The sequence below is a fragment of the Macaca fascicularis genome, chromosome 16 (assembly GCF_037993035.2).
Source record: "Macaca fascicularis isolate 582-1 chromosome 16, T2T-MFA8v1.1".
Classification (NCBI taxonomy): Eukaryota; Metazoa; Chordata; class Mammalia; order Primates; family Cercopithecidae; genus Macaca; species Macaca fascicularis.
In genome coordinates this window covers 65,405,423-65,430,539 of record NC_088390.1, presented here as the reverse complement: position 1 = coordinate 65,430,539, position 25,117 = coordinate 65,405,423, and the positions used below count along the sequence as shown (strand labels likewise).

Below are 25,117 nucleotides of genomic sequence, written 5' to 3'. Positions count from 1 at the left end.
GAGAGAGAGGCTGGGCGCGGTGGCCCATGCCTGTAATCCCAGCCCTTTGGGAGGCCGAGGCGGGTGGATCACAAGATCAGGAGATCAAGACCATCCTGACTAACACAGTGAAACCCTGTCTCTACTAAAAATACAAAAAAATTAGCCAGGCGTGGTGGTGGGAGCCTGTAGTCCCAGCTACTCGGGAGGCTGAGGCAGGAGAATGGCGTGAACCCAGGAGGCGGAGGTTGCAGTGAGCTGAGATCGCAGCCACTGCATTCCAGCCTGGGCAACAGAACAAGACTCTGTCTCAAAAAAAAAAAAAAGAAAGAAAGAAAGAAAAGAAAAGAAAAGAGAGAGAGAGATGAAAAGAAGGAGGAAGGGAGAAAGAAAGAAGAGAGACAGATACACTGGCAGTTTTCATTCTGTCCACAAGCTTATAATGATGTCCCCTTAAATCAGAAGACCCAACCAGGAGGGAAGCCTGCTGTTCTCTGGGAAATGGGGTCCTTGCCTTAGGTATCCAATCCCTTAGGCTTGGCCACCACACGGTGAGAAAGAGAAGGTGACAAACCGGAGAGAACCAGGGAAGAGATACCAGATAAGGATTTGGCCAGCTGGAAACTGATTGATGATGACAACCAGAAATATTGAACTGGAAGGAAAGAGAGCTTGGCTGGGACTAGGGCAAGCCAATAGCTGTCCTCAAATACAGGATTCAATGGCTGAGGACAAAGGAGAGACCCAGTGTATCATTCACAAAGCCAGAACCAAGACCACTGAGAATCACCAACTGGTGGAAGAGAAAGGCTGCTGCCAGCTCTGGAAACACTCCTTAGCCATTAGCACTGCCCAGCAATGCATCATATTACCTGGGCACAGGTGAGTCCCCACCTCACCCTGGGCCAGCAATAGCAGCATTTATTACGCCCCTGCTCCTGTGAGGCTTGTGCTAGAGTCTTTACATCATTATTTGGTCATTACATCTCATTTAGTCATTAGAGCAACCCTATGAGGCAGAGATTATGATGACTCCCATTTTAAAGGAAGACAGGACCAGAAGGCTGAGTAACTTGCCAGTGGCTTAATAGACTTAGGGCTAGGCACGGTGGCTCACACCTGTAATCCCAGCACTTTGGGAGGCTGAGCGGGAGGATCACCTGAGGTCACAAGTTCAAGACCAGCCTGGCCAACACAGTGAAACCTCATCTCTACTAAAAATACAAAAATTAGCCGGGCATGGTGGCAGGCATCTGTAATTCCAGCTACTCAGGAGGCTGAGGCACAAGAATCTCTTGAACTCAGGAAGCGGAGGTCGCAGTGAGCCGAGATTGCATCATTGCACTCCAGCCTGGGCGATAGCAAAAGACTCTTAATGATCAGTAGCTGCAACACTAGAAAATTTTTCTTTGCAAGAGCAAAGAAAAATCCCTTTGGTTCTAGAAAATCTCCTGAAAAAGAGGAAGGCTTATGAAGCCCTCAAAGCCACCCAGGCAAAGCAGGCACTTTTGTCAAAGAAGGAGCAGAGGGAAGGAAAAGGGCTCAAGTTTAAGCAACTGGAATCATTCCTACATGATTCCTAGCGGCAGAAATGTGACAAAATGCATCTCAGATGACTAGAAGTCAAACGTCACGCCTTGGAATTGCCAGATAAACATTCCTTGACCTTTGTTGTATGCATCGAAAGAATTGATGGCGTGAGTTTATTGGTGCAGAGAACCATTTGTAAGACTTTGCCTAAATAACATTTTTAGTGGTGTCTTTGTAAATGTCACCCCCCAGAACCTAAAAATGCTGCGTATAGTGGAACCTTATGTGACCTGGGGATTTCCAAATCAGAAGTCTGTCCAGGAACTCATTTTGAAACACGGACAAGCCAAGGTCAAGAATAAGATCATCCCTCTGACAGACAACACAGTGATTGAAGAGCACCTGGGGAAGTTTGGTGTCATTTGCTTGGAAGACCTCATTCATGAAATTGCCTTCCCAGGGAAGCATTTCCAGGAGATCTCATGGTTCTTGCGCCCTTTCCACCTCTCAGTGGCCCATCATGCTACCAAAAATAGAGTGGGCTTCCTCAATGAGATGGGCACACCTGGCTATCGGGGTGAATGCATCAGTCAGCTCATCTGCCAGCTGAACTAGACCCAGGTGCCAAACTGCAGTAAATTTTTATCAATGAAGTGGAAGCATGTGTAGTAGAAGCATGTGTTTTTGTTTTTATGGGAATTTTTATCAAGTATCTTCAGAGAAGATTATTTCCAGCTTTATCTTCAAAAACTGGAAAGGAAAGGTCAAAGAAAAGACAGTAGCTCACACCTGTAATCCCAGCACTTTGAGAGGCCGAGGTGGGTAGATCACCTGAGGTCAGGAGTTCGAGACCAGCCTGGCCAACATAGTGAAACACTGTCTCTACTAAAAATATAAAAATTAGATGGGCATGGTGGCACGCACCTGTAGTCCCAGCTACTTGGGAGGGTGAGGCAGAAGAATCACTTGAACCTGGGAGGCAGAGGGTGCAGTGAGCCAAGACCTCACCACTGCATACCAGCCTGGGCAACAGAGCAAGACTCTTGTAAAAAATAAATAAATAAATAAATAAATAAATAAAATGAAGAAGAAGAAGAAGGAGGAGGAGGAGGAGGAGGAGGAGGAAGAAGGAGGAAGAAGAAGAAGAAGAAGAAGAGGACACTAGCCTATGTTCATGGCAAGCACCTCTCATCACAGTCCAGTTCCAAGGAAAAATTCCAGCATTTTCTACATTGGCTGCCACCTCATCTAAAATCAGCACATTCCATGGGCATCTTCTATCCTAGAGTTTAGTGTTGGTAAATGAGTAACTCTAGCATTTGTACAGGGCTCCCCAAGACTCCTGCACCAGTCGACCAAGCCCAGGGACATAATTGAATCTGGAGATTCCTGGGGCCTTGTTTTGAAAAAAGACTTGAAATAGTAAGAAAGGCCCAAAAATAAATGTTCACTTGTCCCTGAAAAAAAAAAAAAAAAAAAATTCTGTCTCACAAACAAAAAAGAGACTTAGGGGTGTCTAGGGGGCCTTCCCTGCCCCAGCACTGCCTAGGTGTTTTGCCGGGAGAAGGGGGCCATCGAGCAGGGAGTTCTTACACTTTTCTGAGACTTTCATGACCGTACCCCTTGAGAGTGTTGTAAGCAATAGCCACTCCCAACCTACACACAAAAAAATTCTGCACCAATTTTGGGTACTCTCAAAACCCAAGAACCCGGGTGATGGGACCCTAATCCCGACACTCCTTTGCAGCCCAGAGTCTGGGAGCGCAGAGCAGGGGCTGCGGGGTGGGCTGAAGGTGGGCAGTACTGGGGGGAGGCGGGCGGAGCCGGGCCGGGAGGGGGCGGTGCCGGGGGGCCAGCCGTGTGGCGCGCCGCCTGCAGGGGGCGCTTGCGGCGGCTCCGGGCGGAGACAATCGCGCTGAGCGGGCGCCGCAGCCGGAGCGGGAGCCGGAGCTGCGAGGCGCGGCGCAGAGCTGGGGCTGCGCCGGGCCGGGCGAGCGGGACCAGGCGGGAGCCATGGACCGCTAGGGCCCGGCCTAGCCCCGCGATGCCGCCGGCTAGTGGCCCCAGCGTCCTCGCGCGGCTGTTGCCGCTGCTGGGGCTGCTGCTCGGCAGCGCCTCCAGGGCTCCCGGCAAGTCGCAGCCGGAGCCCCCCAGCCCGCAGGGTGAGTCTCCGCCGGGAGGGGCCGCGATCGCGGGCCTGCGCCCCCTGATCAGGCTCCCGCCCGTTAGCCCCCTCTTCGCGACGTTCGTGAATTGAGAGATATTCTGTTCCTTGGATTCGGGTGGGGGGAGCTAAGCGATCTGGGGTCGGCGCTTCTTGGAGAAAGCGGAGGCGGGGAGAGGGAGGCCGTCCGGGGCGGGGGTCTTGGCGAGACACAATGGGTAGGGCGAGGGTCCCCAGGCTCGGCGCCGCCGCCCCCTCCCTATTTGTTTTTCTCCCTCCTAGTCGGCGAGGCGCTGCTGCCTGAGCCATTGTCTACCGAAGACACCCGCCCAGGGGCGGGCTGGGGCGGGCGCCCACTCTGCAGCCCCCTGCGGGTTCCTCGCTCCCGACCCCGGCTGGGTGGGGGCGCCGGCATCGGCTGCCACCCTAGGCCCGGACAGGAGGCTGGGCGCCTGGAGCTGGGTTTGAAGGGGGGAGGGGAGAAGGGGGAGTGGGTGAGGCTGTGGGCGGGATTGACTGCTCTAATGGGGTTCTTCGCCCTGGAGCCTGACAGCTCCCAGCCAGCTCCCCTGGTTTAGAATTTGGGGTGCACCAAATAAATGCTTGTGAGCCTATGACGGAGGACGAGCGGCAGTTGTGGGGCTCTGAGAAAAGAGGGTACATTGTGATTCCAACTGAAGGCGCATGGCAGGCTTGCGGTCGCGGAGCCATGCTGAGCTGGCTGGCTGTGGGCAGTGCCGGCTGGGAGGGCAGGTGCCTGGGTCCCCGTTCAGCAGGCCTCCTGGCACTCCTGTCCCCTGCCCGCCCCCAGATCACCCCCTCCTCATCTCCCATCTCCTTCGCAGTGGAGGAGACCCTCCCCAGCGACTCACCGGGCGCAGGTGGGTGTGTGAGGTGGGGGTGGGGCCGGCTTCCGCAGAAAGGGTGGGGGAGCAAGACCCTGACTCCACACTCCACAGGCAGGCCTGGATGCTTATGAGCCTCCCCCTACTCCAGCCCTGAGCCCACCTCCCGTGCTCCTGCTCTCTCCCCCCTGCCTGTGGGCCCCATCCCTGCCTGAAGCAGTGTTCACTCCTCACCCCCCACACTAAGGAGCTGGCAGGAAAAGCAGGGTGGGGGGGTCTGGATGAGGGAAGTGGGGTCCGGATGAAGGGAGAGGGTCGGATTTCCTCCTGGATAGAGGCAGGCCTGGAGCCGGGAGAGGTGGATGCTATATGGTATGTCAGGCTTTGAGGATTGGGGAGGGTTCGCCCTCTGCCTCAGTCTCCCCAGCTCTCTGGGGGAGGAGATGAGGCTTTGCTTAGTAGGAAGAAGCCCTAGTTTCTTAGGACGTCCCTCCCCTCAAGTCCCTGCACCTCAGGGGAAGGGGCCCAGGGAATTGGCTGGAATAGAGCCAGGATAGGGGGGTTCTCTGGGGCAGCTGGCGGGGAGCCCAGGTTGAGGGGAAGGGGGAAGGGAATCTGCTAGGCACCTGCCCCCTTCTCCCCCACCCCCAAGGTTGGCACAGAGCCTTACCAGCCCACCCCAGTTTTGTTTCCCCAGCTCCCTCCCCATTCTGAAGCTCTGACTCTTGAACCCAAGCCATTCCCTCAAATGACCCCAAGTATCTCAGACTCGGGGTCCCTCTCCCCAGCTGCTCTATCCAGCTGTTCCTAAGCCCGGGATGGGGGTGGGAGTAGCCAGGCCCTTCTGGCTTCTCAGAATTCCTAATGGGTGTTGGTGGGGGGATGGATGAGGACCTTGTGCACATCCTCCTAGGCTCTCCCCTCCCCCCACCCCAAGCCAATTCTTCTTTCTCCCAACCTGGGTGTATAGACCTCCACTCTCCCGTATTAGCTGGGTGCCCTTGGGTATGTCACTTAACCTCTCTGAGCCATAATTTGTTCATTTGTAAGACATGGAAGGATAGTGCCTACATCATCAAATTGAAGTAAGAAATCTCATCAAGTGTGCAAAAAAACAGTACAGGGGTGCCACCTTCCTGTAGCAGCAGAGAGCGAGTGGGTGGAGTGTGCACCGACCCTGCAGGGTTGGGCTCTGGCCTGGGAGGGGAGGTGGGCTCAGGGGAACAGCTGGATGGGATGCCTAGGGCAGGCGTGGCACTGGCTCCGGGTTGGGAGCCTGAGCTAAGACACCTGTCACTGCTGAGTGTCAGGCTCCACTCTAAGGCCTTCCCTCTCCTCGAAGTCTCCGCAGCACCCTGACCTCCCCAGGCCCTGCTGCTCTCAGCTCTAGACTCTTCCTTCCGTACCCAACCCCCACTAGATTTGCATCCAGCACTCAGCCCACTCCCCACCTGCCTCCTGGGCCCCCCACTGAGGTGTCCATACATGCATGACACACCTTGTTAGCAGGAAGGTAGGGGTGAGGTGTGTTCTTGAGGGAGGGGCTGTGCTGATGGGAAGGGGTGCCCTGGATCAGAGAGACTGCCTGGAGAATCCATGGGAACAACTCAAGTCTTGGTTCCTCCCCATCACGCCATCTGAGGGCAGGACACCTGCCTGATGGCCTGGCCAGACTCTCCTTAGGCTGGGGGCAGAGGCATCCCTGGAAAGCAAAACACTTGGGCTTCCCTCCCCAGCCCCCTCCACAATAGTTCTCTTGGGCCTGGGTTGCACCCCCCCAGATCTCCTTCCCCTTGCCAGGGCCCCAGCTCCCTGCCTGATCTCCTGGGAGGAATGAGGGCGTTGCCATGGTGACTGACTGTAGCTGACCAGCTGGGAGGGGGCAGGCGGTTCATGTGAGGGGGAGGGGGCAGAAGTAATTTGTCTGGGCATAGGGTTGGGGTGAGTCCCTAAATCTGAAGGGAAACAGGCTTGTGCAAAGGATTCTGGGAAAAGGATGAATGACGGGAATGACCAGTTTCCTAGTGTCCCCTGTCAATTTTTTCCCAAGACCCCTAACTCTGCCCTAGCCTCCATCCTCCCTTTCAAACTGCTGAATCTTGACCCTTCTCTCCGCCTGCATATCCAGCTTTACTTAGCCTTTCTCAGCCCTCCTGTCCTCCTCTCCCCAGGCCCGGGGTTAAGAATGTTGCTTCTAGAGGCAGACTGCCAGGTCTGGATCCCAGATCTCCACTTAGCTGTAGTCCAAGTATCTAAACTCTCTAAGCCTCAGTTTCCTTATCTGTAAAATGGACTAAGAGCATATATTATCAAATCCAGTACACCACTGACTGTAAGATGCACCATGATTTCAGGTACCAGTAAGAAAGGAAGAAATGCTGCCAGTTATAACGATGGCATCATCAATCATAGACATAGCCTGAGTTTAGAATTGTGAAAATGTGACACAGTGCATGTGTCAGACAATGAAATATGGGAATAGTCCCACCTCCTTCATGGGCTGATAGGAGGTTTCTCACTGAATGCTGGGTCTTAAATCATGCCTTCTCTAGCCTCAGCCCCAAAGACTCTCCCAAACACAGCTCCTTCCTCTGATATTGGGGCTCCCCCCAGTTCTCTTTCCCCCTCCCTCATCCTCACTTCCTTCACCCCATCTTGCCCACAGAGATCCTGATCAAGGTGCAGGTGTATGTGAGCGGAGAGCTGGTGCCCCTGGCCCGGGCCTCAGTGGATGTGTTTGGGAACCGGACTCTGCTGGCAGCTGGTACCACAGACTCAGAGGGTGTGGCCACCCTGCCCCTCAGTTATCGCTTGGGCACCTGGGTGCTGGTCACTGCTGCCCGCCCTGGCTTCCTCACCAACTCTGTGCCCTGGCGTGTTGACAAGCTGCCCTGTGAGTGCAGGGGCAGGTGGAGTGGGGGGGGACAGCAGCTGACCCTCCATCAGCCCCTTCCCAAAATAGTCTCCTTGGGGGTGGAGGGGGAGGCTTTCCAGCAGCTGCTGCCTGGGCTGGGGTACACAGAGGGGGCTGAGGGAGGGTGAAGCCTCTGGGACTCAGATGGAGGGGGTGCCTGGCTGGGGGGTGGGGGGCAGGCTTTCCTGGAGCTGACCGGCCATCCCTCCCACAGTGTATGCATCTGTCAGTCTCTACCTGCTCCCTGAGCGGCCGGCCACGCTCATCCTCTATGAGGACCTGGTGCACATTCTCCTAGGCTCTCCCGGTAAGGCTCCCCCTCACCCATGCCAACTTCTTCCTTCCCCTAACCTGGGTGTAGAGACCTCCACTGTCCTATATTAGCTGGGTGTCCTTGGGCAAGTCACTTCACCTCTCTGAGCCATAATTTGCTCATTTGTAAGATGTGGAAGGTTAGTGCCTACATCATCAAATTGGAGTAAGAATTAAATCTCATAAAAAGTGAAAAAACACAGTACAGGTGTTCAATAAATGTTTATAGTTATCGGGGATTCTCGTGGTTTCTGTTCTCCATCTATTCCTACCTTCCCTGCCACCTTTATCTTCAATGGGCCTACACGGATTTGTTGTGCACCTGCTGGATGCACAGGTGCACAGGAAGTGCAAGGCCCAGAGAAAGCCTGCAGCTGTCCTGATCTACCCCCGGCTTTTGGTCTCGCTCAGCTAGTACTTACTTCAACTCCTAGGCCGTGCCAGGCATTGTGGCTGGTGCTGGGAACCACAGTGAGGAAGAAGACCCGCTCCTTGCCTTTGGATGTTCACAGACAAGTAGGAAGACAGATCATTGCAAGCCCTGAAATAGTTCCAGAGCAGGCAGGGCAGTGGAGTGGAGGGCAGCTGCTTTCAGTGCTGAGACGGCCCTAACCTGCGAGGGGACCCGGCTGGGTGAGAGCTTGTCGAACGGAGCGGTCAGCCCTCGACTCAGGAGTGAAAGGGAAGCAGAGGCACCTCCACTGGAGAGGAAGGCCGGGGGAGATATCAGGTGGAGGGTAGTAGAGGACAGTGAGGGTTCGGGGGCTCCGTTCCGCTTAGAGGGCCATGGTGGGTTTCAGAGTTCGAGGAGCCCCTTCCCGGTTTGTAGTCTCAGCCTGAGCCCTTGTCATGGAGCTAGATTTTTCTTTTCTTTTTTTTTTTTTGAGATAGAGTGTTGCTCTGTTGCCCAAACTGAAGTGGCATAACCTCGGGATTCTTCTGCCTTAGTCTCCTGAGTAGCTAGGATTACAGGCACCCGTCACCACGCCAGACTAATTTTTGTATTTTCAGTAGAGACAGTTTTGCCATGTTGGCCAGGCTGGTCTCGAACTCCTGACCTCAGGTGATCCACCCGCCTCAGCCTCTCAAAGTGCGGGGATTACAGGCATGAGCCACTTCACCCGGCCTCGCCAAGCTGCTCTTGTTTGCTCACCTTCGTCACTCTGATCCCAAACCAGAGGCTTCTAAGTGCCCCTGCAGGTTTCTAAAATGCCAGTGGACCCTTTGTAGCCCCCTAGCTTGAAGCCCCTGCATGGTACCTACTGCTTTCAGTACCAAGCCCAGGTGCCATCTCAGAGCTGACAGCGCCTTCCAGAGCCCGGGCCGCCCCCTGCCCCACACCTCTGGGCCTTTCTCATGCCAGGCCTCCTGGATGTCCTTTCCCTCTTTTTTTCCTGGCTGAGTCTTCCACATCCTGCAAGACTCCACAGGGCCTGCCCTGAGCTGAGTGAGACCAGCTCCCCTAGTTCCCTGCATCCCTCTATTTGGATAGCAAGGCAGGAGGAATGGCACGGGAGAGGATGGGCCTGGAGCCCAGTGGTCTGGGCTTCTATCCAGGCTTGAGGATTGTGACCTTGGGCAAGTTACTGAACCCCTGCCTGCCTCCATTTTTGCACCTCTAAAATGAGGCTGATAATAAAGACACCTAGCTGAGGGGCTATTTTCCTAATTGCAGGGGTTAATACAGGTAACCTGCTTAGAACAGTGCGCAGCATAGCTTAAAGCTTAATAAATGTTAGCTGTGACCATACTGTATTGGAATTGTTTATATGTCTGTCCCCTCCACCCCAGCACACACACACACACACACACACACGACCTAAACTGTCTGATGCAGTAGCCACTAGCTACATATTAAATTGAAGTAAATTAAATCAAAAATTAATTAATTTGGCCGGGCGCGGTGGCTCACGCCTGTAATCCCAGCACTTTGGGAGGTCGAGACGGGCAGATCACGAGGTCAGGAGATCGAGACCATCCTGACTAACACAGTGAAACCCCATCTCACCTAAAAATACAAAAAAAAAAAAAAATTAGCCAGGCGTGGTGGCGGGCGCCTGTAGTCCCAGCTACTGGGGAGGCTGAGGCAGGAGAATGGCGTGAACCTGGGAGGTGGAGCTTGCAGTGAGCCAAGATTGAGCCACTGCACTCCAACCTGGGCGACAGTCTCAAAAAAAAAAAAAAAAAAAAAAAAATTTAAAAAAATTAATTTTTTAAAATTAATCCATCCAGAGATGGATTCTCACTCTGTTGCCCAGGCTGGAGTACAATGGCATGATCTCGGCTCACTGCAACCTCTGCTGCCTGGGTTCAAGTGATTCTCCTGCCTTAGCCTCCCGAGTAGCTGGGATTATAGGCGCCTGCCACCACACCTGGTTAATTTTTGCAGTTTTAGTAGAAACGGGGTTTCACCATCTTGGCCAGGCTGGTCTTGAACTCCTGACCTCGTGATCCACCTGCCTCCGCCTCCCAAAGTGCTGGTATTACAGGCGTGAGCCACCGTGTCCGGCCTTTTTTTTTTTTTTTGGAGACAGAATTTCGCTTTTGTTGCCCAGGCTGGAGTGCAATGGCACAATCTCAGCTCACCACAACCTCTGCTTCCCAAGTTCAAGCGATTCTCATGCCTCAGCCTCACAAGCAGCTGGGATTACAGGCATGCGCCACCACGCCCAGCTGATTTTGTATTTTTAGTAGAATTGGGGTTTCTCCATATTGGTCAGCCTGGTCTCTGACTCCCAACCTCAGGTGATCCGACCGCCTTGGCCTCCCAAAGTGCTGGGATTACAGGCATGAGCCACTGTACCCATCTAGAAAAAATTCATTACATTTTTAAAAATTAAAAATCCAGTTCCTCAGTCACACTAGCCACATTTCAAATGCTTAACAGCCACGTGTGTCCAGTGGGTACCATAATGGGCAGCACAGCTAGAAAACATTCCCATCACAGCAGGCATTCATCTTTGAGCCCCCAGTGTCTAACCTGGTGCCTGCCACATAGTAGACAATACTGTTTGAGGATCTGGATCGCAATATTTTATAGGTTCTATAAGGAAACTTCTAAGAAAGCAAGTAAATTCCTGAGGCTCACACAGAGATTTCAAGTCCATGTCCCTTCCAGGTTAACATTCCATGACTGCCCAGCTTTCTCCCCAAGGCATCACCCTCCCTGGCCTTCTGAAGTGGCCTGACCTAATATCCCCCTTTTCCTTAGATAATGGGTTTCTGCTCTGGTCCCTGGGGATCCTGTCCGTGGTCACGCCACTGCAGCCCCTCTCTCCCTCCAGGTGCCCGCTCCCAGCCCTTGGTGCAGTTCCAGCGCCGGGCTGCCCGCCTGCCTGTCAGCTCCACCTACAGCCAGCTCTGGGCGTCACTCACGCCTGCCAGCACCCAGCAGGAAATGCGGGCTTTCCCTGCCTTCCTGGGCACTGAGGCCTCCAGCTCAGGTAGGCTGGGTGCCCAGCGTGGACGGGGTCTCCCCAGGCTCAGGATCAGCCCTCAGCCCTGAACGCTCTTCCCGCAGGCAATGGCTCCTGGCTGGAGCTGATGCCCCTGGCTGCTGTGAGCGTACACCTGCTGACAGGTAATGGGACAGAGGTGCCACTCTCAGGCCCCATTCACCTGTCCCTGCCCGTGCCCTCCGAGACTCGTGCCCTCACCGTGGGCACCAGCATTCCAGCCTGGAGATTCGACCCCAAGAGTGGTAAGTGCCTCAGGGGGTTGCAGGTGCTTGAGTTGAGGGAGGAAAGTGGGACTTAAGTGGGAGGGACTCAAGTGTGACAAAACCCCTGCCTCTCCCAGGGCTGTGGGTGCGCAATGGCACTGGTATAATCCGGAAGGAAGGCCGGCAGCTCTACTGGACCTTCGTCTCCCCTCAGCTGGGGTACTGGGTCGCCGCCATGGCCTCCCCCACGGCTGGTAAGAGTAGTGGGGCAGTGGGCATAGGGGCCGTGGAGGAGGGGAGCTGGGAGAGCAGACTTCTGAAAGGCGGGAAGGGCGTCCACACCTGAACGCTAAGCCCTCGCCTGGTACAGGGCTGGTCACCATCACGTCGGGCATCCAGGACATCGGCACCTACCACACCATCTTCTTGCTCACCATCCTGGCAGCCCTTGCCCTGCTGGTGCTCATCCTGCTGTGTCTGCTCATCTACTACTGTCGGTGAGCACCGGGCTTCCCCCACCCTCCCCTCCTCTCCTCTGACTGAGGCCTGCACTTGCACCGGGCCCTGGGGCCCCAAAGATGCATAAAATCCACTTCTGGTCCTCAAGGGGCAGACAGGAAAAGACTTCCTGTAAACATGCTAAGACCTGAAGGGCTGGTGCTAGTGGCTGAAGACAGCGGGGAGGTGGGAGGGGAGGCAGGGCTTAAGGACTTGCAGCCCGGCCCCTCCAGAGAGATCTGCCACTGCCCCTAGCAGCCCAGCTCTCTTCCCCAGAGGACTCCAGGCCGAACACACCCACAGACGGCTAAGATGCTCATCCCTGGTTCTCGCAGCACATCCTACATGCAGAGGAGTGCAAGAGTTTACCCTGAGGGGACCGCCAAATGGACACGGCTCCCCGCCATCTCTCCTGGGCGCCCCAGGCATTCTCCTCACCTCTTCCACTATATTCATCTCTTGTCTTGCATCTAAGGGGGTTCGGGGCCAACTCTGGCCCTCACCCTTTCCTGAGAGGCCCCCTCTGCTCCCTCCCTTCCAGGAGGCGCTGCCTGAAGCCGAGGCAACAGCACCGCAAGCTGCAGCTCTCGGGGCCCTCTGACGGTAACAAACGAGACCAGGCCACCTCGATGTCCCAGCTCCACCTCATCTGTGGGGGACCCCTGGAACCCGCCCCGTCGGGGGACCCCGAGGCTCCGCCTCCAGGCCCCCTCCACTCGGCCTTCTCCAGCTCCCGGGACTTGGCCTCCTCCCGGGACGACTTCTTCCGCACCAAGCCGCGCTCGGCCAGCCGCCCGGCCGCCGAGCCTTCGGGTGCCCGCGGGGGCGAAAGCGCCGGGCTCAAGGGCGCGCGTTCGGCCGAGGGCCCCGGCGGGCTGGAGCCCGGCCTAGAGGAGTACCGGCGCGGGCCCTCCGGGGCTGCGGCTTTCCTGCACGAGCCGCCCTCGCCGCCGCCGCCCTTCGACCACTACCTGGGCCACAAGGGGGCGGCCGAGAGCAAGACCCCCGACTTCCTGCTGTCGCAGTCGGTGGACCAGCTGGCGCGGCCGCCGTCGCTGGGCCAGGCGGGGCAGCTCATCTTCTGCGGCTCCATCGACCACCTCAAGGACAACGTCTACCGCAACGTCATGCCCACCCTGGTGATCCCCGCGCACTACGTGCGCCTCGGCGGCGAGGCTGGCGCCGCGGGCGTGGGCGACGAGCCGGCCCCGCCCGAGGGCACGGCACCCGGCCCAGCGCGCGCTTTTCCGCAGCCCGACCCCCAGCGCCCGCAGATGCAGGGCCACTCAGGCCCGGGGGGCGAGGGCGGCGGGGGCGGCGGCGAGGGCTGGGGGGCCGGGCGCGCGGCGCCCGTCAGTGGCTCGGTCACCATCCCTGTGCTGTTCAACGAGTCCACCATGGCGCAGCTCAACGGGGAGCTGCAGGCCCTGACCGAGAAGAAGCTACTGGAACTGGGCGTGAAGCCGCACCCGCGCGCCTGGTTCGTGTCCCTCGACGGGCGCTCCAACTCGCAAGTGCGCCACTCTTACATCGACCTGCAGGCGGGCGGCGGGGCCCGCAGCACCGACGCCAGCCTGGACTCGGGCGTCGATGTGCACGAGGCGCGGCCCGCGCGCCGCCGGCCCGCGAGGGAGGAGCGGGAGCGCGCCCCGCCTGCCGCGCCGCCGCCGCCGCCCGCGCCCCCGCGTCTGGCGCTCAGCGAGGACACGGAGCCCAGCAGCAGCGAGAGCCGCACGGGTCTCTGCTCTCCAGAGGACAACTCGCTGACGCCGCTGCTGGACGAGGTGGCGGCGCCCGAGGGCCGGGCGGCCACGGTACCCCGGGGGCGGGGCCGCAGCCGCGGGGACAGCTCCCGCAGCAGCGCCAGCGAGCTGCGGCGCGACTCGCTCACCAGCCCGGAGGACGAGCTGGGGACGGAGGTGGGCGACGAGGCCGGCGACAAGAAGAGCCCGTGGCAGCGGCGGGAGGAGCGGCCGCTGATGGTGTTCAACGTCAAGTAGCGCCGGCGCCGGGCCTGGCACCGCCCCTCCCGCGCGAGCCCGCACCCAGGGTGCGCGCCCCCGGGGCCTGCGGGGGCCCTCGCGCGTAGCCCCCAGGCCCAGGCTGGAGAGGGGCCCAGGGGCTTTGGAGCCGTTCCGTGGTAGGTGCTGGGTTGTGTCTTGCAAGGGACCCTGTGTCTGCCTCCAAGCCGGGGAGGAGGGGGGGGTCCAGCCCCCAAGGGGAGGTGCCGGGGAGGAGGGCTGGGGGGAAGCAGTGCCTGTGTAGACGTGGCTGTACATAGAAAGCTCTATTGTGGGAAAGCAGGAGGGGTGACCCAGCCTCAGCTGCTAGTGTGAGGGCTGGGAAGGGAGGGGGCGTTCTCTCTGGACCCCTGGGAGGGGAGGGGGTGCTGCTTGCTGACTAGCCCATCTCTGGGCTACGATGTCACAGGGCTGGTGGCTGGGACAGCTCTGGGGACTAGGGGGTAATGTGATACAGCCGATGTGGGCAGCAGCAAATACAAAACTGGTGAGGTTAAGGCTGTGTGTGTCTTTCTGTGGGGTAGGGGAAGGGAGTGTTGGCAGTGGACATGAACCCTTGCTCTGGGGCCCTGGGGAGGGCAGGCAGGGCGGCAAATCAGACACTTTTAAGAAAGTGTACAAACTTTATTGGAACTCACACACGCACACACACAAACACCCCTGTGGATAGGGAAAAGCACCTGGCCACAGGGTCCACAGAAATGGGGAGGGGATGGCAGCTTGTAATGTGGCTTTTGCCACAACCCCTTTCTGACAGGGAAGGCCTTAGATTGAGGCCCCACCTCCCATGGTAATAGGGAGCTCAGAATGGGGGCCAGGGAGAATTTGGTTGGGGAGAGGTGCTAGGGAGGCCTGAGCAGAGGGCACCCACCGAGTGGGGTACCGAGGGCTGCAGAGTCTTCAGTAGTGTCCCTCACAGCAGCTGTCTCAAGGCTGGGTCCCTCAAAGGGGCGTCCCAGCGCAGGGCCTCCCTGCGCAAACACTTGGCGCCCCTGGCTGCGCAGCGGAAGCCAGCAGGACAGCAGTGGCGCCGATCAGCACAACAGATGCCCTGGGTGGTCAGAGGGGGGTGAGAGGGTTGGATGAGGTGGGACCTGGTCCCTGGCCATACCCAGCCCCAGGGTGGGGGATGGCACTGACCTGGCGGTAGGGACAGCAGGCCCAGCCCCCTCGGTTGTCTCGGCAGCAGGTCTGGTTATCATGGCAGAAGTGCCCTCCCCCACACTCCACGTCCTGCACACCCACGTGAGGGCTATGGGTCAGGAAGGTGGCAGGCTGGGCAGAGACCACTTCCTTCTCGCAGGATCGGGCCTTCACGTTGCAGGTGTAGCCAGCCGGGCAGCAGTGCTGGCGATCCTCGCAGCACACAGCCTGGCGGGGAAGGGAGCACAGAATGGCGTTACATTCCTGTCCCCTCGCCGGGCTTAGCTCCCCTATCCAGGGGCAGGCAGGGAGGTACTCACGTGGGGCAACTGGCAGCAGGCCCAGCCCCCACCCAGGCTTGGGCAGCAGGTCTGCCCCACTGGGCAGCTGGTGTGCTGGTCACAGCCCATGTCTCTGGGGTGGGATAAGGAAGCCTGGCGGGCAGGCATCTTCTCCAGTCCAGCCACGATCTCGCTTCCCCGCTGACACCGCCCCTCGGCTACACACGTGTAGCCCTGGGGGCAGCAGTGCTGGTGGTCCGAGCAGCAGACAGCCTGGGGGGTGGGCAGGAAAGGGCGTTCTAGGTAGCCACTATGTGGGGTGGGGCACAGTGCCGAGCCCCTACCTACTCCAGCCCGCCTCTCCTGCTTACAGCACCTCCAGCTGGGAACGAATCTGACAGAGCTGGGTGTCACCTACTGGCCATGCGGAGGGCGGAAAGCAATAGGAGTTTGGCCACCCACCTGCCCAGGCCACGATGCTGTCCCCTCCCATGTACCTCTGGGACTGGACAGCAGCCCCACTCTCCAGACATGAGTTTGCAGCAGGTATTGGAGGGGGGACAGCTGGTGACATTATCACAGGGGACATCTCTCTTCAAGGCTTGCGGGTCTGGCAGGCTGAGGTGAGCTAGGGTCTTCTCCATCCAGGACACCTGGTAAGTTCCCTGTTCACAGGTACCCTTCTGCGTGTCACACGTAAACCCCGCGGGACAGCAGTGTATATGGTCCTCACAGCACACAGCCTAGGGCAGATGGAGAAGGGCCAGTGGGCACTGGGGCCCAGTTGGCTGCCACACTGCTCAGCGCACCCACCCACCACCCCTGGGTACCTGGGTAAAAGGGCAGCAGCCCCAGGCCCCCGACTGTAGACGGCAGCAGGTATAGCCATCTGGGCAGCTCACCTCCATGTCACATTTCACGTCTCCCACTGTGAGGGAGGCAGAGAGGACAGATCAGAAGTGGCACTGGGGACCCTCAGCGGTATCCACCCTTTGCCGGCTCCACAGCTGGCACCAGGTGTTGAAGATGGAGGGCACCACCTACACCACCTTGCAGTGATCCTAAGGCCAGGCCTAAAAGGGAGGAAAGAGGGCCCCACCCCTGTATCTGTGCCCTGCATCTGGTACCTGTTTGTGCAGGCAGCTTAGTGAGGAGGTCCATGGTAGTGTTCTCCTTGGAGAGGCACTTACTCTGGATCAGGTCACACACAGTGTCTTGGGGGCAGCAGTGCAGGTGGTCGGAGCAGCAGATGGCCTGGGTGGGGACGGGTGAGTCTTTGTCACTTCCAGGCTCAGCAGAGCACAGGGAGCAGCCAGGCTGATGGCTGGCACTGCCCCAATCCTCCACTAGGGGGTGGCATGAACCCTGCATCAGCCAGGCTCCCAGCAAGCAGCCAGCCAGCCCCATGCCCCAGAGCCCCGTAAGGTGCATGTCAGGGCCAAGTGGCTGGGGGCACACAGCCAAGCTGGCTCCAGCCCCTCACTCACATTGGGCATTGGGCAGCAGCCATACTTCCCACTGGGCAGCTCACAGCAGGTAGAACCATCAGGGCACTGGGACCGTGCATCCGGACACATGACTGAGCTGGACAAAGCCACTGGAAGAGAAGCAAGTGTGAGGGGCAGCCAGGGTGGAGGGAACTTTTTGCCACACTTGGAGTCAATGAGGCCCCACCCCAGCCCCTGGCCTGATGCTCTCCCACCTCCTCACCTGCCCTGTTACTCCTCTGGGCAGGGATCTTCTTTGCCAGTGGGTGGGTGCCCGTGGGTGTGATGCAGCGGGTGTGAACCAGGTCGCAGAAGGCACCATGCGGACAGCAGTGCACCCTGTCTTCACAGCAGGAAGCCTGAGAAAAAATGGTCCTGACTCCGTCTTCACCCCTTGCCCCTGGCCCCCACCCTCTGCCCCCACCTCCCTCCACGTACCCCCGTCTCCCCAGATTTGTACCTGGGGCATGGGGCAGCACCCCCAGGAGCCATCGACCATAACGCAGCACGTGGAGAGGTCCGGGCATTCAAAATGACTATCAGGGCACTGGACGGCACCCACGGAGTTGTTACCTGTGGACAAGGTGACCCGGGATTCTACCAGCCCACTCAGGGAAGGTGACTGCCCCATCGCGCACAGAGCTGGTGGCACCAGGGCCTGCAAGCCCAGCTACTGGGGTTTGGGGGTGACACTAGGGCTCAGTGATCTCCTAGGCATGCCTAACTCACCCTCCTCACAATCCAGTCCCTCCCTCAGCAAGATGGCATGGGGAAGGGGCACCCACTGATGATGGGTTGGCATTAGATCGGCTCAGCTTTACCTTTCCCCACCCCCACAATGCCTGGACTTGGAGTCTTGCACTTTCTCCTGCCCCTCCTATCCCCAGTGCTGCACCTCTGTCTACAGCAGGGGTGTTGCTTAGTACAGATGCCACATGAATGAGGGCACGAGGGCAGGAATCGGGGCTGCCCCGCCAGCTGGGCTCCTGGGTTCCAGGCTCTACATGCTGCCCGTCTGTCTGCCCTGCACCCACATCCCGGCTGCACCTGATCTTTGGAAGCAGGATTGCCCATCTGCACTGCAGTGGAAGCCCCGTGGGCAGCAGTGATGGCCATCCCCGCACGCCACGGCCTGTAGGACACAGAGAAACCGGCATTGGCAAGGCCCTTTTATCTGCAAGTGGGAGACTGCAGGAAAAGCATCAATGCAGACCTAAGCCCCTCCATCGGGCTGATGGCACGCTCACCTCTGGGAAGGGGCAGCAACGGGAAGTCCCTGAGACGGTGAGGATGCAGGAGTGGCCAGCAGAGCAGTGCGCACCAGCCTGGCAGGGGCCGCCCAGATGCCTGCTCAGTGTTGTGGGCCATTTGTCCTGGAAAGACAGGGGAAATGATACACCACAGACTTGTGCCTGGCATCCTCCTCTGGCCAATCCAAGATGACCCTCTGGGAAAACCTGCCAGCTTTTGCCTAGGCTGAGGGGCACTCACCAGAAGGGGACTGCAGCAGCTGTAGCTGGCTCCTCCGGGGTCCAGGCAGCAGGCCACAGGGCAGAACTGACCATCTGGGCACCATGTTCCAGCCACCAGCCCTACTGTTAAGGCCACCCAGCTCACCAGGGTCCACATGGTCTGCCTGCAAAGTACCAAGGAACATCTGGCAACTGCTTAAGCCCGTGCCACCCTTGATTCTAGGGCCACTCAGTACCCCAGTCCCAGGCCAAGGTCCTGGCCCGGGACTGCCTGAGCCTTCTCAACACCTCCCTGTCCAGGCAGGCAGAAAGCTGCAGGGGCTGAGCGTCAGCTTCCTACAGAGCCCTGTGTGTGACACATGCCCCAGCACGTGCAGACCTGTGAGCATGAATGCTGACATGCGTATATGTGTGGGCCTGAGTCCCCAGCACATGGTCTAATGCCTGGGCCTCACTGGGCAGGCTTATGAGAGTCACGAAGACGTGATTTTTTTTGGTCTGATCTGTGCAGATGTGGGCCACCTCTGGGGTGGGGGGGAAGGCATCAGTAGCCATGGGAGAGGACAGGGCTGGGGTGCAGGGAGGGAGGCCCCCCAGGAAAAGCCAGGGTTCCCCTCCAGATGCCTCCTTGCCTGACACTGTGTTCATACCTGCACCCCACTAAGGCCTTGCAGGAAGCGGCCACATGATGACATGGGAAACCACAGGGGTGAGAAAGTTGTGAAAAAGGAAGTATGGTGGCCAGTGGAATCTGGGCTGCCTTCCCCAGAGGCCAGTCACCACCTGGCCATGAATGTCCCCTCCTCACCCAGGGAAGGGGACACAGAAGGTGGGTCAGCCTTTGAGATACCTGTGTTCTGAGGGTACGCCACACCACCAGGGCTCTCTGAGATTCCCCAAGCATGCTAACCCCCACCCCTGCCTCTCCATCTATTCTGGAAGTAAAACCCAGCCACATGTGGAGAGAGACCACGTGTGCCCACTGGGCTGCCCATCTGAGTCACCAGGAGGAACTGAGCCTTGAGTTTCTGCGGAGAGCAGCCTCTCACTTCCTAAACAACTCTTCTCCCAGGCTCATCTAGCCCAGCTAGCTCAGTGGGGTGGCCAGAGAGGTAACTCGTCCTGAAGAAGCAAAAACAGTAATGTCTGTTGAGCCTCTTGGGAGCCAGTTACAAGACTCTGCATTATTTTATTTCTTTGCAACAACCATCCAAAGTAGTAATTAATACCTTTACTTTACTTTTATTTTTAGAGATGAGATATTGCTATGTTGCCCAGGCTGGACTCAAACTCCTGGGATCAAGCAGTCCTCCAACCTTGGCCTCCCAATTAGCTGGGACTTTGGGAGCGTGCCACCAAGCCTGCTCACCCTTTTTTTTTTTTTTTTTTTTTGAGATGGAGTCTTGCTCTGTTGCCCATGCTAGAGTTCAGTGGCATGATCTCGGCTCACTGTAACCTCCACCTCCCAGGTTCAAGCGATCCTCCTGTCTCAGCCTCCTGAGTAGCTGGGACTACAGGCACCCGCCACCATGCTGGGCTAATTTTTGTATTTTTAGTAGAGAGGGGGTTTCACCATATTGGTCAGGCTGGTCTTGAACTCCTGACCTCAGGTGATCCACCCGCCTCAGCCTCCCTAAGTGCTGGGATTACAGGCTTGAGTCACCACACCTGGCCTCACCTTTACTTTTTTGTTTGTTTGTTTGAGACGGACTCTCCCTGTCTCCCAGGCTGGAGTGCAGTGGTGCTATCTCAGCTCACTGCAAGCTCCACCTCCTGGGTTCACGCCATTCTCCTGCCTCAGCCTCCTGAGTAGCTGGGACTACAGGCGCCTGCCAGCACGCTCGGCTAATTTTTTGTATTTTAGTAGAGACGGGGTTTCACTGTGTTAGCCAGGATGGTCTCGATCTCCTGACCTCGTGATCCACCCACCTCGGCCTCCCAGAGTGCTGGGATTACAGGCGTGAGCCACCACGCCCAGCCACTTTTACTTTCAAAGGAAGAAACTGAAGCTCAGAGATGTTAAGTACAGTCAGCCCTCCGTATCCAACCAGAGATCAAAAAATATTGGGTGTGGTGGCTCACACCTCTAATCCCAGCACTTTGGGAGGCCTAAGTGGGCGGATCACGAGGTCAGGAGTTCGAGACCAGCCTGACCAACATGGTGAAACCCCCATCTCTACTAAAAATACAAAAATTAGCCATGCGTGGTAGTGCACACCTGTAATCCCAGCTACTCAAGAGGCTGAGGCAGGAAAACGCTTGAGCCCAGGAGGTGGGGGTTGCAGTGAGTGGAGGAGATCGTGCCACCATACTCCAGCCTGGGTGATAGAGCGAGACTGAGATTCCGTCTCACAAAACAAAACAAAAACCCCAGAAAATGTTACATTGTTGCTGAGGTATACTATGTAGTTAGGCTTAGGATGGGTGCATCTATACTGAACATGTACAGATTGTTCTTTCTTATTATTCCCTAAACAATTCAGGATCACAACTATTTACATGGCATTTCTTTTTCTTTTCTTTTTTTAAATTTATTTATTATTATTATACTTTAAGTTGTAGGGTACATGTGCATAACGTGCAGGTTTGTTATATATGTATACTTGTGCCATGTTGGTGTGCTGCACTCTTTTTCTTTTCTTTTCTTTTCTTTTTTTTTTTGAGACGGAGTCTTGCTCTGACGCCCAGGCTGTAGTACAGTGGCGCAATCTCAGCTCACTGCAACCTCTGCCTCCCGGGTTCAAGCAATTCTCCTGCCTCAGCTTCCTGAGCAGCCTCCTGAGTCTGCTACCACACCTGGCTAATTTTTGTATTTTTAGTAGAGATAGGGGTTTCACCATGTTGGCCAGGCTGCCAGTCTCGAACTCCTGACCTCAGGTGATCCACCCACCACAGTCTCCCAAAGTGTGGGGATTACAGGCATGAGCCACCGTGCCCAGCCAACATGGCATTTCCATTGTATTAGGCATAAGTAATCTAGAAATGATTTAAAGTATGTATAGGTTATATGCAAATATCACACCATTTTGTATCAAGGACTTGAGCACCCAGACTTTGGGGTCCTGGAACCAGTTCCATGAAGATACCAAGGGACACCGATAACATGTCACACATCAGGTCATGGTGACGACAGGCTTTGATGGCCCCAGAGCGTATTGGACCTGGGTTAATATCACTAGTGGCACAATGGGCAGTGCCTGAGAATGGACCCCTACGCCCCAGGGGGATAGGTGCAACAGGTACCACAGAAACAGGGACTGCCTGGAAATCGCACTTGAGTCCTAATCCTGGAATTGCCAACTGTGAGGGCCTGAGAAGTTGCTCCCTGTCTGTGCCTCAGTTCCCCCACGAGTCTTGTGTGGATATCATTGGAGGGGGGAAGGGCAGGAAATGTCACCCACCCAGTCACTCACATCCTCTCTGCTCCAATTGGCTTTCCTCAAGTGCCCCTCCCCTAACTCAGCATCCCGAAGAGGCCACCTCCTGGACAGATAAGGATGCAGTTGACTGGTCCTGGACAGTGGACCCTCTCCTCAGCCCCACAGCTCCCAGGCAAAGCACCTGCAGCTGGCACCGCCTACTTCCTGCGTGTTCTCAGCAGGCTGTCCGCTGCCCTGGCTTGCTGGGAAGGGGAGTCTGTCTGCACAGGAGTGTTCAGCTCTCTGGTGAGTTACCTGTGCATGGCCCCTCCTGTTTACCCTGAGTTGAGGGAGTATAGTGTATGCTTCTACTGAATACATGCACACACATACAGAAACAGGGATGAGGAGGCGAGTCGCAGTCTCTCACGCCACCCTACACCGCCAAAACAGCCAGAGGGGACAGCAGCCTCTTCAAGACCCTAGCTCCGTTATCTTCCACTAGGTGGCAGCCCCCAACTCCGAGTGCCAAGGGGAGAGGAAATTCCCAAAAGGGGAGCCAGCCTAGCTGCAACTGAGCAGGAAAAAGTGGCTGGGAGAGGCGGAAGTTAGCTCGTCCCACCCCCAAAAAGAGGAAGTAAGGAGGAGCCAGACCAGGTTCAGTCACCACTCCCAAGTCCCTACTACCTTCGAGAAGCCAAGGTTTCAGGTCCCGTTCCCAGGCCCTCGGAGCTCCCAGCCCAGGGTCGCGCGCCCCTCCGGCTTCAGGCCGCCGCGGGAACCACCCACCACCACCACGAGAGGGAAAGAAGCCGGCACCTACCGACAGGGGTGGAGCTGAGTCAAGAATGGTGTGGTCCCTGCTTTGGGGGAATGCTGGGGAGGTAGAAAGCCCCCTTCTAACAGAGGTCACTGCAGTTACTGCTTCCTCTTTCCCATAAAACTCCCTCTAGTGTATCAGAACCCCCAAGGAGTTTCAATAAGCGGTTCTTGTCTTGTCTCCGGCTGAGACTCCCGGGGAACCTCAAGCTCACATGGCCCTAGCCGGGCCCCTGGGCAGGAGCAGGCCAGAGGTCTGCGCGGCCGCCCTCCTACCTGCGTCCGGGTCCGCGGTCCCTGGGCAGCAGCAACCGGGCAGCGCTCAGACTACAGATCCCAGCGCGGTGACCCGCCTACCTCAGTTTCCATTGGCCAGGGATCAGGGCTGCCGCACTCCCATTGGCTACTTATCAATGTGGAGGTGGGGCCAGCCTGGAATGCTGTGTTTCTTTTCTACTCAAATCACTCTCCTCCCCGCTTCCTCTCGCCCTACACCCCATTTCTAGGGATCATGTGATTGGAAAATCATGTGACGCCGGGCCAGCCTCAGCAGGGCAGCTGGTGCTCGTCGCCTTCCTTCACCCATCCTGCAGGTGCCTGGGGGAGTTTGCTAGAGATGATAGCGCGTGTCTGGGGCATTGACAGTGCGAGGGACTGTTATGAATTGGGAATATTTGTGCTCCTCTTTCTATTCTTTTGTTTGTTTGTTTGTTTTGAGATGGAGTCTCACTCTGTCGCCAAGCTGGAGTGCAGTGGCACGATCTCGGCTCACTGCAACCTCTGCCTCCCGGGTTCAAGCGATTCTCCTGCCTCAGTCTCCCGAATAGTTGGGACTACAGGCGCGCGCCACCAAGTCCAGCTAATTTTTGTATTTTTAGTAGAGACGGGGTTTCACCATGTTGGCCAGGATGGTCTTGATCTCTTGACCTCGTGATCCGCCCGCCTCGGCCTCCCAAAGCGCTGGGATTACAGGCCTAAGCCACCGCACCCGACCTTGTGTGTTTGTTTTAGAGAAAGGGTCTCGCTCGGTCGCCCAAGCTGATCATAGCTCACTGCGGCCTGCAACTCCTGCTCCCAAAGCGATTCTCCTACCGCAGGCCCCCGAGGAACTGGGATTACAGGTGTGAGCTACCGGGCTCACTCGCTCCTATCCTATCCTATCCTGCCCTGTCCTGTCCTGCTCTATTCTGCAAACTCGGATGACATGCTAGGCAGGGCCCAGAGTGAGTTGAAGGATGGTTTCCAGGACAAAGATAAACAGCCCAAAAGCCCTTTCCTCCAGGTGCTCAGCAGGACAGGGGGCAGGGATTGGTGGGAGACAGTCTCAGGCTGAATCTAATTTAATATACAAGGTCGTGCGCCAGTTGCCAGGTGTGGGAGAGGAAGTAGATTGTCTACAGGTGGGGAAGAAGATATTTCATTCCACCTTAGAAGCATCTCCTTGAGCTGAGTTTGGGAAGATTTTAACTGGCAGGTGGAGGAGGTGGTGTTGGGAAGAGCCTTGGGAAACCAGATGGGAAGGGCAGGCTTGGCAGGGATTGAATGCTATGTTCAATGCCAGTGGGCTTCAGGAGCTGCTAGGTGCCTGGCACAGGCAGGGCTGTGGCGGGGGCTGTCGAAAGGGAAGTGGCTTCCTAGTCTCCCCTGGCCCTGCCTTCGAGGAATTGATATGGGAGGGTGAGGAGAGAAAATGTACCACAGAACACATTAGCCAGTGACGAGAGTCAGGCTGCTCAGTGCCAAAGGGCCTGGGCCAGGCAGAGATGGGTGATGGGAGATGGGCCAGGAGAGAGGAGAGGCCCAGGGAAAACCTGGTCCTGGGCTGTGGAGGAAGGGCAGTGTCTGCACAGGGGATGGAGACTGCTGCAGCCTGAGCAAGACACTGGAGCTGAGGGTGAGGCGGGGGCAGGGGGACAGCTAGCCAAGCTCAAGGCAGCAGAAGTCGGAGCAGGGAAAGGGTGCCAGCCAAGCTGTGGAGTCGTGTGGCAGGGGTTCTAAGCCTGGAGTTAGAGCAGACCCAGACAGTGGATAAGACACCTGGCCTGCTGAGGACCTAGGACTTGTCTGTGCCCTGGTGACACATTTGTGCTTATTTTCCTTCCTGTGTATCTTGAGACTAGGGAGTATAGTTTATGCTTCTATTGAAACACACACACACACACGAAACTTTCATGAAATGTTAGGTGAATCCATCAATGAACCTATTAATTACAACCACCCAGAACCAGAAAAAAAATACAGGTAGAAAAAACAAAAAAAACTAAACAGACTGAAACAAATATCACAAAGTCTAATCGTCAAAGCCGTGATTCTTGAGCAGCGGCAATTTTGCCAGCCAGGGACATTTGGGAGTGTCTGGAGACAATCTGGGTTGTCACAACTCAGGGTGGAGGGACACTAGCATCTGGTGTGTAGGGGCCAGCAATCCCGCTAAACATCACTCAACACACAGAACAATACCACACAACAAAGAAGTATCCTGCCCAAAAGGTCAATAGTGCTGAGACTCAAAAACCTACTTTACAAATGTTTCTCTATTTTTTTTTTTTTTTTTTTTTTTTGAGACCGAAGTCTCACTCTGTCCCCAAGGCTACTAGGGCCACTCTGTCCCCCTAGTGCAGTGGCGCGATCT

General features: G+C 56.8%; 2 protein-coding genes and 1 pseudogene across 5 annotated transcripts; 2 read left to right on the top strand and 1 right to left on the bottom strand.

Annotated features, from left to right (window-relative positions):
- Positions 1–1,224: 1,224 nt before the first annotated feature.
- LOC141408830 (ribosomal protein uL30-like) lies at positions 1,225–2,259 on the top strand (annotated as a pseudogene).
- Positions 2,260–3,417: 1,158 nt separating this feature from the next.
- Positions 3,418–14,418, top strand: FAM171A2 (family with sequence similarity 171 member A2). 2 transcript variants are annotated; one of them, XM_045374676.3, is made up of 8 exons: positions 3,418–3,671; positions 7,184–7,411; positions 7,647–7,739; positions 11,029–11,187; positions 11,265–11,444; positions 11,543–11,659; positions 11,776–11,902; positions 12,445–14,418. In XM_045374676.3, the coding sequence occupies exons 1-8, from the start codon at positions 3,554–3,556 to the stop codon at positions 13,901–13,903; spliced, it is 2,481 nt and encodes an 826-aa protein (XP_045230611.1). In that variant the 5' UTR covers positions 3,418–3,553; the 3' UTR covers positions 13,904–14,418. The 2 variants fall into 2 exon arrangements, with proteins under 2 accessions (XP_045230611.1, XP_073875936.1); XM_074019835.1 differs by having other exon boundaries at positions 11,012–11,187.
- Positions 14,419–14,527: 109 nt separating this feature from the next.
- On the bottom strand, positions 14,528–22,794 carry GRN (granulin precursor). 3 transcript variants are annotated; one of them, XM_005584430.4, is made up of 13 exons: positions 22,490–22,794; positions 18,327–18,471; positions 18,083–18,208; positions 17,883–17,967; positions 17,296–17,408; positions 17,059–17,194; positions 16,836–16,945; positions 16,476–16,602; positions 16,179–16,276; positions 15,846–16,091; positions 15,388–15,621; positions 15,065–15,295; positions 14,528–14,975 (listed from the first exon to the last, which is right to left on the bottom strand). In XM_005584430.4, the coding sequence occupies exons 2-13, from the start codon at positions 18,462–18,464 to the stop codon at positions 14,838–14,840; spliced, it is 1,782 nt and encodes a 593-aa protein (XP_005584487.3). In that variant the 5' UTR covers positions 18,465–18,471; positions 22,490–22,794; the 3' UTR covers positions 14,528–14,837. The 3 variants fall into 3 exon arrangements, with proteins under 3 accessions (XP_005584487.3, XP_045230612.2, XP_065387742.1); XM_045374677.2 differs by having other exon boundaries at positions 22,762–22,794; XM_065531670.1 differs by having other exon boundaries at positions 22,354–22,560.
- Positions 22,795–25,117: the final 2,323 nt, after the last annotated feature.